A 15,615-nucleotide genomic window follows, 5' to 3' on the forward strand; every position below is an offset into this window, starting at 1 on the left:
GGACAACCACGAAAGAGATAGATTGATGATGTGGAAGAAGACCTACAGCTTCTAAGGGTCAGAAGATGGAGGGAAGTTGCCAGGAATCGACAGGAGTGGCGACTTCTTTGTGAGCAGGCCAAGATCCACAACGGATTGTCGAGCCACTTATGATGATGATGAATGAAAGTTCCATAATACACAAGAGAATTATTTAAATCCTTAATTGTTTTCCACTACCATGTCTATTTAAAATATTTGTAGGTTATATCAACTACAAATATATCAATTTGTAGGTTATATATGTTTAACAAGTTTATTTCAGGAGTTTCTTTGAAGTTAAAAATATTTTCTGGTTTTAAAGAAGCTGCAACAGAACAGTCACGTACGGAAGCGAAACTTGGACACTAAAAAAGAAATTACTGGGATGAGTACGCAAAATCCTTTGAGATATATAAGGTCCTTGCAGAGATAGCATGACAAACGGATGGAGACGCAGATACAACAAATAAATAGACATTATATTCTAATAAACGCCAACAGACAGCAGACAGCCGACTTATAAACAATGTGTTTTGTGCTGGGAGAGACCAGATGAAAGAAGAGCTGTAAGACGGCCTAGGAAAACGTGAAAAGATACAGTCAGCGAGGAACTGAAAAAAATGGCGGATTATAGAGTTGGAAATAGTGGATGAGGACCGACAAGAATAAAAGGAAATAGTAAACGCAGCAAGGACTCACCAAGAGTAGTAACGCCGTTGATGATGATGACAATCTTGTGTCTTTAACGATTCAAGGATTAGAACTTGAACAATTATTAAGAACACTCTCGGTAAAGGATGATCAAGCATTCCGAGTTTCGCGGTCAGAGTTCTGCTTTTTTTTTAGTTCCGGAAGCGCCCATGCATTCTAGTTTAGTTCCAAATACGTATTATGTGAAACATCTTCGTAAATAGTTCATTTTCCGACAAAAAAGAAGCATTGCTTATGTCGAGAATTGTCAAAGTAAAAAAGAAAAGGGAAACATACAAACAAACTTCCCGAATACTTTCCAAGAGGACTTCTAGAAATAGAAAAATGTAAAGAGGTAATTTCGGTCCTTCTTGTTCTGTTAATGATACGAGATGTAACATGTAGCGAGTATTAGTAGACCTGTCAGTTCTTTTAGTGCTCCTCAGAATAGTTGTCTAGTACTATGAAGCTCCCAAATAAAGCATCAAAACTGAGCAACGTGGTCTTCGTTAAGTCTTGGTGAACGATTAGCTTTTTATCATCTAATTTTGTTAGATTTCTCGTTACAATATAACATACTCGTAATACTGTTTTAAAATTTTGTTCATCATTTGTCTAAAATGATGAGTCCACATATGGTGACAGTTTACCATAATAATGTTCTTACAAATTTGGTTTTGAGAAATGGGCATTTAAATTCAGCTGAACTGCCAACTGAACTGAATCATCCGAATTAAGTGATGAATAAATTTAAGTAGGTTTGTAGACGACTTGAACCCAGAAGACTAGCCATAGCCATATGTCCACTGGTATCTTCATAACAACAGAGCAAGAAGTCCATTTGTCCAATGCAGTATTTCAAAAAGAATAAACTATCGAGGGGCTCAGTTATGGTTTTTTGGGATAATATAAATTCCAATGCCCGTACTGACTTCGAACATTCATGAATTAGGTTTACCCACCTTGTCCACAGCTTGACGTATTTTACCCCTAGAGCAGTGAACTATGTTTCCATAGATTGAACAATTTGATAATAATTTTTGCTTGTTAAATAACACCCGTTCTAGTAAATTGAAAAATATGTAAGATTCTCCGTACTCACCGCGAGGCTTTGTAAGGACCGTATCTGCTTCTGCAATTGGAGAGGAAAAGAAATTAGAAGTATCAAGAAAAAACGATAATTACTATTTGAAGTTTGGTTGTATTCAGCAACTATAGTCTGGCAAATATTAAATGAAACTACAAATCACGAATCACGCGTCGTAAGTGTTCAAAAGTAGCCGAAATCACGTGTCTATCATGCATTCTCGGAAATTTTGAATTCGTGCATTCGAATTATTTGAGAAAATATGTTTCCTTGCTGGTCACTTTACATTGTAACAATATAATATAATATTATATTCATGCTTATAATCATAAAAATAATATATTAGATCTAGTTTATAAAATAAGTTTTCATTCGCATTAATAATGAGTAGACTGAGCGGATGTACGAAAGTCGACTATATACCTACAGATGTTAGGAGGGAAATCTCACGCAGGAAATGGTAAGAATTTGTTTAAGAGCGCAGGCGCAAAATTTTGGGCCTAAGCTTTTTAAATGCATTTATTTTTTTCGAATCCTGAGAAAACTAACAAATATTTTTAAAAAATTTAAACGCAGAATAAAAGATTATATTATTACCAAGGGCCGAAAGTCCCTTAGAATAAACAAAAAGTTTTTTTGAATCAGATATTTGAAATTACAAATCACACTAACTTTTCTCTTCTTTTTCACTCCTGTAACTTATTAAAATAAATATTATAGAAGTTTTCAGGGACTTTCGGCCCTCAGTAATAATGTATTATTTCATTCTGCGTTTCAATTTTTCAAAAATACTTATCAGTTTTCTCAAGATTCGAAAAATTCGAAAATTTTGCGCCTACGCTCTTAAGTATTATACATAAAAAAAAACCTTTCACTACGCTGGCTTTTTGAGTGTCACGACAAAAACCTTATTACCTTTGACTATACCCGAATAAATCCGCTTTAATCTTGCCATAGCTATCTTTTTCAGCTCTCGATGTTTTTTAGAATTCGATGATTATTTACACCACCCTGTATCATTACCTAAAAATATGTATTATTAAAAAAATTAAACTAACATTTAAGAAGGTTAGAAAGTTTCAACTCCGGTTTAGTAATTTTTCTTGATTCTGTAAATAAACTAACACGTTATCAAGATTTAAATAGTTAACGGACCGTTAATAGATTTTTATAATGTTCAACATCCGGGTCAAAAATTTCAGGTGTTTTATCGACCATTAGTGTCATGTATTGGCGCCTCGCATTTTACCTTTTTTAATTAAACAATTCCAAAAAATGATTTATCTTAATTGATGTCTTATTGAGTTTTCGGGTCGTAGATTGCAAGGTGATCCGGTATCCGGATGGATATCCTAAAAGTATTTTGTTTTTGTTAAGATATGCGAACGACTGAGGAGATGTGAAGGTTATCTTTACATGCTATCTCAATGTTTTTTTAACTATTTACTCATACTTCTTGTGAAAGTAGGTAGAACCTCTGATCGATCTGATCATTATTCACAGAGGCGGTAAAAGGGATTGTATTTTCAATTTTTTCTGTTGATTATGTCACCGACAAATGATGTAGTCATTAAAAGAATTAAGGTTGGTTTTAGTTGCTAATAAGAAATGACAAAGAAATCTATAATCAAACACATTATATATACAGTTTATGAACTACACTGGGGTGCAAAATTAACGGGACACTCAGATTTTTTTGTTTTTTGTTGGTGTCAAAACCAAAAGTTATTTAATTTGTTTGAATTGTATTTTATGCTTTATTTGCGATAATGCCGATAGTTTACAAGACCAGGAAAGACTCATAAGTAAAATAGTAATGTGTATTAGGGAGTACGGACTCTCGCTCAGTATCAAAAACACGAAGTTTATGAAAATTTGTAAAAACAACCATAATACTAACGAAATCTTGATAGTAGAGGGCCAGTAGATCGAAAAAGTAAAAAAGTACACTTACCTAGGAACACTTATAACAGAAAATAATGACTACACAGCAGAAATCAAAGTCACAATCGAAAAAGCACGTTCTAATTTTATGAAAATGAAAAAGATCCTATGTGGCAAAGATTTAACATAAGCTCTTAAAGTACGCCTAACAAAATGTTACGTATACAGTGTACTATACTATGGAGTGGAATCATGGACGTTAAATCTAGACGACTTAACGCCTTTGAAATGTGGAACTATAGAAGAATTATGAGGTTTCCTGGGTAGATAGAGTTACGAACAATGAAGTACTAAGAAGAATAGGTAAAGAGAAGGAAGTTGAACTTACAATTAAAGAAAGAAAGTTACAGTATCTCGAACATGTGATGCGGGGCGAGAAGTATGGCATCCTGCGACTCGTAATGCAAGGAAAGATAGATGGCAGAAGAAGCATCGGAAGAATACGAATTTCATGACTTAGGAACCTGAGAGAATGGTTTGGATGCAGCTCAAAACAACTATTTAGAGCTAATGCCTCAAAAATTAAAATAGCTATGATGATTGCCAACCTCCGTAGCGGAGATGGCACCTGAAGAAGAAGAAGCGATGTTTTTTTTTTGTTTGAACCTGTTTAGATGTTTTGTGCGAACAACAACACTTTTACACATACGTTTAGTTATTAATGTGAAATAGTGGCTTGTGGTACTGTACCTGATTATAAGTTCGGCTGTAGGTTTTTGTATTGTCTCCTGTTTAAAACTTGCATTAAAAAAAAATCGGTTGCCTGTAAAGTCGGTTTTACGGGCGAAGATTTTACGTGACAACGTCTTTTTCTCGGTAGAATATTTATTGATATGAATATTATTAAATTGCACAATAGGAACAAGGAATTGAATGAAAATAAGAATTGCACAAATTTTAACTATAGAAATATATTTTGTTTACTAAAACATTGTACATGTAAACTTAAACTTAACTAATATCTATTTGAGTGATTTTGTTGAGGATAGGACGATGATAGGAGAAATATGAAATGAAAGGAAGTGTTTCTGCTGTAATGTGTCTTGAACGCCAAGAACGCTCGAGAATGACAGAGACCAGTGATGTTCCGTGGAGCTTATCCAATATCGGGAGATGCCTTCGGCAAAATTCGGTAGATTTCGGTAGATCATATGCAATGACGTAAATTATATATATATATATATATATATATATATATATATATATATATATATATATATATATATATATATATATATATATATATATATATATATATATATAATACAGTGCGTCCAATTAAGTGAACACCATAATGGAATTTTTTTTTAGTTTTATGACCTAAAACCTAAAATCAATAATCAATTAAATTTTTTGGGCCATATACACGAGGTTTGTCAAAAAATATGAACATAAAATTCATATTTTTTGATAAACTGCCTATATTACTAAAAAAATTTAATATCTGATGATTGTATTCTAAGTTTTAGATCATTCAGAACTTTTTAGAAAGAATAACTTTTTTCCATAAAACTAAAAATAGAAAAGTTTCCCATTATGGTGGCGACTTAATGGTTCAAAAGTTAAAGACCTTAAATAATTATGCTGAACTAATTATTAGAAATAACCATAATTCATTGAATTTTGTTTAATAAATAAAGAATCAAATTATTGGGACCAAATGCTCACATCAGCTATTATGATACAAATAAGGTTTAATAATATTTTGAGAAATAGTTATAGGTCATAATATTTACAGAAAGTTAAAACGTTCTGGTTCAAATAGATGTAACAACCATTATCTGCTAATGGATTAAGTCGGCAGTCAAAGAAAACCGACAGCACACACACCGTCATTTAGCTAATAATTTATCACTTGATACTTGAGATTCTTTGAGAATTGAAGAGACGTGTGTGAATGATTATGATTACGGAATGATGTTTATACAATATGTTATTATTAGGTATAAAATTACGAACTTGAATCTCGGGGTATTTCGCTTTCTTTGCATCTTTGCAAATATATTTTTAAACACTATAGGGAAGTATCAAATGAATTTTAATTCAAAAGTATTAAAAATACCAAGTATTAGGTTACACTGAAAAGTTTTTTGATGGTAACAGAAATAAAAAGATAAATTGTATTATCCGAATTTATTTTCAAGTCATTGTGATATTTGTTTTAAAATTAGGTAGATTCAAGGGGCAGTTCGGTAGATAGGAATCAAATTCGGTAGATCTACCGAAAAATCGGTAGACGGAACAACACTGACAGAGACACAAGCACGGAAGCACGCACCGATTCAACGCGCCTAATTCTCTAGTGCTGCGCGCGCAGCGGACCGATCATGTTTGAGTGGGAGAGAGACGCAAGGCATTCGCCGGTCCGGCGGGCCTCTCTCTCGTTCGGTGACTCACTGTAACAGACGTGAGCGGGCGTTACACTTTTTCATGAATGACTCCGAGCCACAACCTAATTTAAGACGTTGTCACGTCAAAAAATTATGATACCAGAAGAAGTAGCAAACACTGTTGCTTTACAGGATGATGGGCGGATCATTCGTTACATCGCAAATGCTTTAGGAATTATTCGAAGTACAGTGTTTGATGCAATACAAAGATTTCGGGAAACAGGACAATACACCAGGACGCCAGGTCATGGTAGACGAAGAACCGTCTACCGTGGTAGACGTAAAAGACAAGTCAAGTTGAAGATCGCTTTCTTGGGTTACTAATACTTTAGGTTACTAAATGATGTCCATAGAAACACAGTTTCCCTTTATACCGTTCGAAGAAGCTTAAATGAATATGACCTCTATTTAGAGCAGATCATCGGAGGCAACGTTTACACTTGGCTCGAGAACATCTTAAATTGGGGTGTTGACGATTAGTGCTGTGTTTTTCACGAATGAATCAAGATTTAACAGATACTCATCAGATGGGCGGCCTAGAATATGGAGAAGAGGTAAACGTTATCAGGAATGTTGTTTTACTCCGAGAGTTCAATTTGGTGGAGGTGGTGTGGGCAGGTATTTCCCTAGAGACTCATACATAACTTGTTACAATTCAAGGGGGCAATTTGAACGCTCAACGGTATATTCAGCAATGTTTGGAAGATCACCTAGTGCCATTTGCCCCATTTTTTGAAGAAAACTTTCGTCTAATACAAGATAATGCTCGTCCGCACATCGCAATAATAACACGGGATATTCTGGGACGACGTATTCGACGTAACCATGGTGAGTTTGAAACCATGAATAATTTGGAGCAAGCAGTTTGTGTTTTGTGACGAATGGTAGCAAATCCTTCAAGCAGACTTTGCTGTCTTAATCCAAAGTATGCCTCATCGAATGAGAGCCGTAATTAGGGCTTGTGGAGGTAATACACTCTACTAAATATTGGTTTCCATAAAAAATATTTATATTTAAAATAATTTATGTTTCTTTGCAGATTTTCAATTTTTTTTAAATTGTTTATTGATTTTTCTGTGTAACATTCTTGAGTTGTAATAAATTTGACTTTTAAATTTTGTTTACTATTTAATAATCAATTGGGAACATCTTAAACTTTTTTAAACGCCAGTTTTTAGGAAAAATCTGAGTGTCCAGTTAATTTTGCACCCCAGTGTATATTATATAGCAGCGTTGAATTTAAAATTGATTAAAATGGATACAAGTTATTCCATTTTGCCACAAAAAACCACACTATTTATATTATTGACATTTATAACCTAGTATTATTAATTTACGGTCAATTTCTAGTATGACTCAGCATTATCTAAATCCATTTTCCTACATTTTATTCACCATTATGACAGCTGTTTTTGAATAATTAATGAGATATAAAATATAAAAAAACTAAAACCTACAAAAATAAGCTAACATAATATAAACATATAGAAACTTCGGAGGAACGTAAACACGTTAAGTATTGTAATGGGACATTGTTTTCGGGGTTTATGGGACGTAATCTGCGGCAGACATCAAAATTGATGCGGCAATGTACAGTCAATCGTTAACTCACTAAATGTCAAGAACAAATAATTCCAGACCACGGCAAAGTATTCTCGATAAGTAAGGTTTAAATGTTGATTTTTTTATTCATCTTAAGCCAAATACTTTTAATCCACTAATCCACAGTTTTCTTAATACATTATTGAACGAACTGTTTTTTTTTCTTAATTTTTAAATACTAAGATGGCGTGAATCGTGAATGATGATTAAATTTGCCCCCCCCCATATAAACCAAGAAAACAAAACAATATGTTTTTTTATTATGTTGTCAAGAGCTGACCTATTACCATCCGAAAGTTGAGACAATTTTCTTGGTCTTCTCAATACTTGGGCATCTTTTGGTAAAAATGCAGTTATATTCAAATCGAAGATACTACTCCACCTGAAGAAAAAAGCATTCGATCAGTGTATACTACCAATCGTGACATACGGCTGCGAAACTTGGACACTATAGAAAGGGATAATAGCGAAGCTTAAAGTCACTCAAAGGTCAATGGAGCGATGCATGCTAGGTATAACAAAGAGAGATCAAAAAAGAATATAATTGGTCAGACAGAAAACCAAGGTCACTAATGTAATCCACAGACTTAAATATTTAAAATTGCAATGGGCGGAACATTTAGCGAGAAGAACTGGCAATACTCCACTAGAATTATACTATGGTATCCAACAGGCATCAATACACCAAAAAGACGTCCAAATTTAAGAATATTAAAATTAATACACAAAATAGAATTCCTGACGAATGAAGAGAAGCAATAATATTGTTCTTTCTGTAGAGAAAAGATATCGCAATGACCCAAATAACTGTCGAGGAAGGGATTTACTAAACACTGTCCTGAAACTTACAACAACAGATGAGCAGCAAGGGTTCAGAACAAGCCCATCTTGCACGGATTCATTATTAACTATAACATAAATAAAAGAGAAATTCCTGGAAAAGAACAAGCCAGCATTTACGTTTGGAGTACATCTAACAACAAAAGATCCATTAGGCACTGTTGACTGAGTTCAAATACAAGATATGGTACACTAAGTAGACGATGGAAAGATTCCGGTAGATATGATAAAAACGGGAGAAAACGTACACGCAATGACCACAAATAAATTGCTAAAATATGGGTTCAAATTCTTCTTCTTCTTCCTTCTTGTCTGTAGGCTTTAAAGCCTGTTTCTTCTTCAATATTAGCCTCCTAAATTGTTCAAATTGTCGCACCATCTTTTTCTTGGTCTGCCAATACTTCTTCATCCATTTGGTGACTAATCTCGTGCTATTCGTACTATCCTATCCTCTGCCATTCTACTAATGTGTTCGTTCCACTCCTGTTTCCGTTTTGTCACCCATCCATTTATCTCTTCTATATTGCTTGCTCTTCTTATGTTTTCGCTTCTCTCCCTATCCAACAGACTTTTCCCTGATATTCGTCGGAGTATTTTCATCTCTGTGTCAGGTCTTGTCTCCGCCGTGTATGTTAATATAGGTCTAATTGCTGCTTTATATATTCTTGTTTTTGTGTCTTGTCATAGGTGTTTGTTCTTCCAGATTGTGTCATTAAGAGATCCCGCCGCTTTACTTGCTTTTAAGCTTTGTTGTCGTACTTCTTCGTCAACATCTCCGTAACTAGTTATATCTATTCCCAGATATCTAAACATTGCTTCCTGCTTAATTTTCCCATCATTTTCGATTTTATATCGTAGTGTGTATTTAGATATTGTCATACATTTGGTTTTTTCTGCTGATATTATCATATTGTATTTCTTGGCTGTTGTATGAATGTGTGTTAATCTTTGGATCTGGTCTTCTGTCTCGGCGATTAATGCGGCGTCGACTGCGTAAAATAATATTTGGATTTCTTTGTTCCCCATTCTGTAGCCGTGGCCTTTACGTACTGCTTGTATTATTTCGTCCATTATTATATTAAAGAGAAGTGGGCTAAACGAGTCACCCTGTCTGACTCCGCTTTGTACTGGTATACACTGTGTTAGTTTTCCATTCGATTATGGAAGTAGATGTTTTCGATGGTTTGTATAATATTGATTTGTATGTTTCTTTTATACAGTAGGTGTAAGACGTCTTCGACTTGGATGCGATCGAAAGCCTTTGTCAAGTCTATAAGACATAGATATGCTGGTTTATTGTACCCGATGGCCTTTTCTGTGATTTTGTTGTTCATCTGATAAATTTGTTAGTTTATTGATTTTGTTGGTTAGGACTTTTGTGGTAAGCTTATGTGCGGTGTTCAGTAGATTTATACCTCTATAATTGTTGGGGTCTTCTTTATCTCCTTTCTTAAACATTGGTATCATTATGCTGTTTCTCCATGCGTCTGGTATCTTGCGGTGCAATATTAGTTTTTGTATAAGTTTTGTCATCTCTAGAGTTATACTTTCTCCTCCATGTTTTAGAAGCTCGTTGGTTATTCCGTCTGGTCCTGGTGACGTTCTATTTTGAGTGAATTTATGGCTATTTCTACTTCTTTTTCATTCAATCTTTGTTTTACTCTTAGAACTATTTCATTTCCGACTCGTGCATTAAAGTCACCCATAAGAATTAAGGGCTTTTCATGAGGTATTTCATCCCGGACGGTTTGCAATTGTTCGTAGAATGCCTCTCGTTCCTCCTTAGGTTTGCAGTCCTCGGGGTTATAGATAGATGACATTTAATTTTTGGTAGTCCATTGTGATATTCATATGCATTAGTCTTTCGTAGATATAACGGCAGTTATTTATGTTGTCTTTAAATTTTTTTTGTGGACAAGTACACCTAAGCCTGCTCGTGCTCGTTCTTCTTTCTTCACTCCACTGTATGCTATAAAATATTGGTTATAGTCTCTTTGGCCTTTACCTTTCCCTTTTTACCTGAGTTGAAATGATTGAACTAATTGCTAGTATATGGAAAATAAGTCAATATTCCTTCTCATTTCCCATATTATACTCCTAACACCTCAATACTAGGGAGGCCCCTAAAATGACAACATAACTTCTAGGTCAAAATGTTGTTTAATTTTTAATAAATTGTGTTTGCGTTTTCATGTATGTGGCGTCCATAAATTTTAATTTTATAATCTTACTACAGACAAAACAGCTATAGCAATGATTAATAAATATATTGAGAAAAAAAAACATCTGACTACATATTAACATAATAATATATGTTCATGAAATATAACATTTATGCATTCCTGGGTTTGAGTGAATGGATTGCTTGAGGGGGAAGGTGGTATTCATTTTCCTGGTAAAATTCTCATTAAAGATGATGAAAAGTATTTTACTTTATCCAATTCCAAAATGAAGGGCAACGAAGGATTTTATATACGCAATGTACAAGATGCACCGGACGAAGTTTTTTTGGTATGGTGTGCCATCTCAGAAGCTGGTGTTTCACAGCGGTTTGTTGGTTGTGTTCGCGGTGAAGCTCTCAATGCTGACAATTACGTTGACATGTGTCCTACAAAGCTTGTTCAATTTATAAATATTTATCACCCCAATAATGAAATCATATTTTGGCCCGACCTAGCGTCATGCCATTACGCCAGGAGAACGATAGATTGGTATCTGCTCAAAATATAAATTTTGTTCCCGAGCGCGACAACCCACCAACTGTGCCTCAAGAGAGGCATATAGAAGAGTTTTGGGCTGTTTTGAGTCGGATGGTGAATAATAATGGCTGGGTCCAAATTTACGTGTCATCGAAGATCACGGGCCTCTTTAGGTAAACCTTAACTACAGGGTGATTGATTAGTGTAAGGAAGCTCAGTAGATCTGTTATAGTAAAAATTACAAAAAGAAGTTATTGACAAAAATTGTAGGCAGCTTTAAACACCACATTTTAAAATTAGTTACAATCTTACAGGGTGTTTCATACGATGGTGGCAGACCAAACTTATGATTTTTTAAACGGAACACCCTGTATTTTATTTTAAATTTGAAATCTGCTTCACTTCCACATCACAACAATGTAAAATTTTATTATGTTATACCGGGTATTTAAAAAGTTATAACCAATATTACCTGAAAATCGTATCAAGTTTAACTCCCTGTATAATGAAAAAGGAGTATAGGAACATTGATCTATTGCGACCATAGTTTTTTAATAACTGTTAAAAATTATATAACATATTCGTTTTCATAATATTCGTTAAATTAAATACAGGGTAAGTCAAAATGCAAGTTCATTATTTTCTTGGTAATTTTAAATAGAACACCCTGTATTTTATATGACTATCGAAAAGTACTAATATCGTACTTTAAATTTTATGAAGTACTTCCTATACCTAAAGTTATCAGTTTTCTAGATATTTTTATTTTCCCATCAAAGTATTAATTTGGTAGATATTTTAACGTTTACCAATAATTATTGTGAGTTGGCCATGATTGATTTGTCAGAAAATGCCAGTTTGACATTATTGTCTATTAGTTCAGTATTGGGGTACACCGTAAATTAGCAACAATTATTATTTAGTAATTCAGTAATTAATTCACAATAATTATTGGTAAACGTTAAAATATCTACCAAATTAATACTTTGATGGAAAAATAAAAATATCTAGAAAACTGACAACTTTAGGTATAGGGAATACTTCATAAAATTTGAAGTACGATATTAGTACTTTTCGATAGTGATATAAAATACAGGGTGTTCTATTTAAAATTACCAAGAAAATAATGTACTTGCATTTTGACTTAACCTGTATTTGATTTAACAAATATTATGAAAACGAATACGTTTTATAATTTTTAACAATTATTAAAAAACTATGGTTGCAATATATCAATGTTCCTATACTCCTTTTTATAATTATACAGGGAGTTAAACTTGATACGATATTCAGGTAATATTGGTTATAACTTTTTAAATACCCGGTAGGTATAAGATAATAAAACTTTACATTGTTGTGATGTGGAAGTGAATCAGATTTCAAATTTAAAATAAAATACAGGGTGTTCCATTTACCAAAACATAAGTTTGGTCTGCCACCATCTTATGGAACACCTTGTAAGATTGTAACTAATTTTAAAATGTGGAGTTTAAAGCTGCCTACAATTTTTGTCAATAACTTTTTTTGTAATTTTTACTATAACAGATCTACTGAGCTTCCTCAAACTAATCAATCACCCAGTACGTAGACTTAATTCCCTGTATTTAGTTAATAAAATAAAATTAATTTACAATTAGAAAATACATATTTATTTTTTCCGAAAACTTTAGGGACAAGCGTTAATTCCGTAAGGATAGACATTGTCAATCAGAATAAATAGAAGGTATAGGATATCTAAATTGATCTCATCGAAAATATTAAAAGTAAAAATTGAAATCTGCAACTGTTCGCATATATTAATTATAAATATATTGTTACTTAGTAAATGTGCATATAAATAAATAGTAATAATCTCCATTAAATTTTAATTCTATGTATTATTTTAGAGCGATGCTGCTGTATGACAAATTTTATATTTAATAAAAACACAAATTTACCTCTCCAATAACTGTCATATCTCGGCAAAACAATCGAACGAGATCAGCATATCCATCTGGACAGCTTGTCACCACCACAGAAAACCATCACTAATACAAAATACAAACACAACGCAGATCCGTAAGAAACCGTTAATAAAAATTAAAGTAAGTTTTCGTTAATTGGAATCACAGCGAAACTAAAGGCGCCATCATTAAACATCGCGCTTAATACCATCACCTCGAAATTTCGAACCGGATGTTTATTTAAGTTTTCATGTACCTAGTTTTGTATCCGTTAAGGTTGCGACACTGAACCGTAAACGCTAAACACAGCCCGATACGATGAGAGAACGTATACAAGTCGAGAAATTCGGCCAAGCCGTAGCAGTAACTCAAGTCGGAGTTCGAGACGAGATTCCCAATGATCTCTCAGTTTACTCTACTACGATATCAATGAAATTCAAAATTGCTCTCTCTTCCTCACTCGACTTCACTTTGGATGTAGTGGGTGGTACATGGTAGAGCTTCAGGCTGTAGATGTAGCTACTTTTTAGAATGATGCTATAGATAAAGGATGTATACAATGAGCGAGCACCTTACCATTTACCGAGTCTTAATTAAATTGGGGATTATATTTATATAGTTTAAAAAACCAAGACACAATACGGTAATACAGAAAATTGTCTACAATAATTACTATAGTGAATATCAAATAATTAAAAAAAAATCCAACCAGTCATTACTTCTGTTATCACTAAGTCACTATCAATTGTAGATATATTAAGTATGTAGGCTTTCACGGTTTCATAATGATGCATTGGTTTTTGGGCTTATTGACCGTGGTCTGCAATTATTTGTTTTTGATGCTTCGTTGTCATTCGCTGTATGACGCATTTAAGATGAAGATCGTTTAGATGATTTGGACGGTCGTACACGTTAATAACTCAACGTGTCATTTGTCAAACCATTGAGTGGTATTTGTAAAGATACTCAACTAAAATCTTCTCTTAACACGTTGAACGCCGCGCGAATCATATACGATTAACGCTTATTTTACTTACAGGACCGTGCGAGTCACAATGGCTTCGGATTGATTGTATACTGTAGGTGTAGTGTAAATGAGTGTAATCTCTGAGTACAACCTCTGGTTCATCAGGGAATTTCTTCATTGTTTATTATTTGTTTGTACAAAATATTTAACTTAAAATTAATTTGTAATTCTATTATATTGTAACATTGTTTTATATTGTACAATGGAAAGTAAATAAACATTATTATCCAGATTTAGCCATACGGCTCACACTCCCTCTAAGGGGAAAATTCAAGGGGATAACAAAAATCCTCGTTTCGTCTAAATAAACAAATGAAGCGTGTTCTCTTTTAAAATTATTAAATTTTCTTAAAAAGTCGATTCTTTTGTGACCGAAACTAGCTCTTCCACACGAGGCTTTTCTATTGTTTTCCATTTTGAACCTAAGCTCAATCTGTTTGAAAACTCTCCAGAGACTTACCCTGAAAATTTCAAATGTATTTCTGTTTTTTAATTTTGTTAACACCGTCTCTACAGAAACATGTTCTTCATTTTCACGCATTTTATATATAATGTCTCGAATTTTAAACTTACAACCTTCAGGAAGATCTTTAGTTTTAGGGTGTTGTCTAGGTTTATATTGTACTGTTTTTCAAAACTGAGTTTTGGCCCTTAATACACAATGCATTGTAAAATATTACGATAGGACGTCTGAGGTGGGTAGGGCATGTAATGCAGATGAAACAAAATGACCCAGCTAGAAAAACCTAGCATGATAGACCCATTGGTCAGAGAAGAAAAGGAATTGTAATCATGATAATGAATACACAATGCCTCACACCCACGTTTTATGTACGGATTGCACTGGTCGCAAAGGTCTCCATTGCAAATTAAATATTACCTAGTTTATATCTAAAACACGTACAATAGTCCAGTCGTCAGAGATTTGACCCCTAAAAATTATACGAACAAGCTGAATTTTGTTGAGGATATTATTTTGGGACCCCAAAAAAGAAGCAAACAAATTTACCACTTTTACTCCAGGGCTTCTATCTAAAACCCCCCTCGTACCCCCCTAAATCTGTACTCCATAGAACAAAATGTTTCAAATTATTAGCACTTTTTGCGTAGAATGATCCGTTCTCTCAGACACAACGCTCAATGTCAGTTCCGCGCGCGAAATCAATGTTGAATAAAATTTTTATCAACGCGACGGTCAAAGTTCGATATCTTATGATCAGAATGTCTTATCGACAAAAATCAAAATGCGTTTTAAAGGTGAAGATTGCAGCTTTCGTATACAATTTTTTTGTTTTGCCGCAAATGTGTTTCTATAAAGCTGTTCAAACTTAAATAAACTGCGCGATATTTGCCATTTTTTACGATTATCTTG

General features: G+C 33.7%; 1 protein-coding gene across 4 annotated transcripts in view; it reads right to left on the reverse strand.

Annotated features, from left to right (window-relative positions):
- The window catches only part of LOC140445004 (probable ribonuclease ZC3H12D), a 118,764-nt gene that overhangs the window by 73,482 nt on the left and 29,667 nt on the right, over positions 1-15,615 (reverse strand). Inside the window, exons 1-2 of one of the 4 annotated variants that reach the window (XM_072536778.1) lie at positions 13,211-13,619; positions 1,814-1,843 (exon numbers count right to left, since the gene is read on the reverse strand). The exons of 1 other annotated variant lie outside the window; for it this stretch is intronic. In XM_072536778.1, coding sequence (XP_072392879.1) covers positions 1,814-1,843; positions 13,211-13,228 — 48 coding nt within the window. In that variant the 5' untranslated portion in view covers positions 13,229-13,619. Of the gene's footprint in view, positions 1-1,813; positions 1,844-13,210; positions 13,620-15,615 lie in introns of those variants that run through there. 2 more of the 4 variants (XM_072536776.1, XM_072536779.1) reach the window with 2 other exon arrangements.

This window comes from Diabrotica undecimpunctata, chromosome 7, assembly GCF_040954645.1.
Source record: "Diabrotica undecimpunctata isolate CICGRU chromosome 7, icDiaUnde3, whole genome shotgun sequence".
NCBI lineage: Eukaryota > Metazoa > Arthropoda > Insecta > Coleoptera > Chrysomelidae > Diabrotica > Diabrotica undecimpunctata.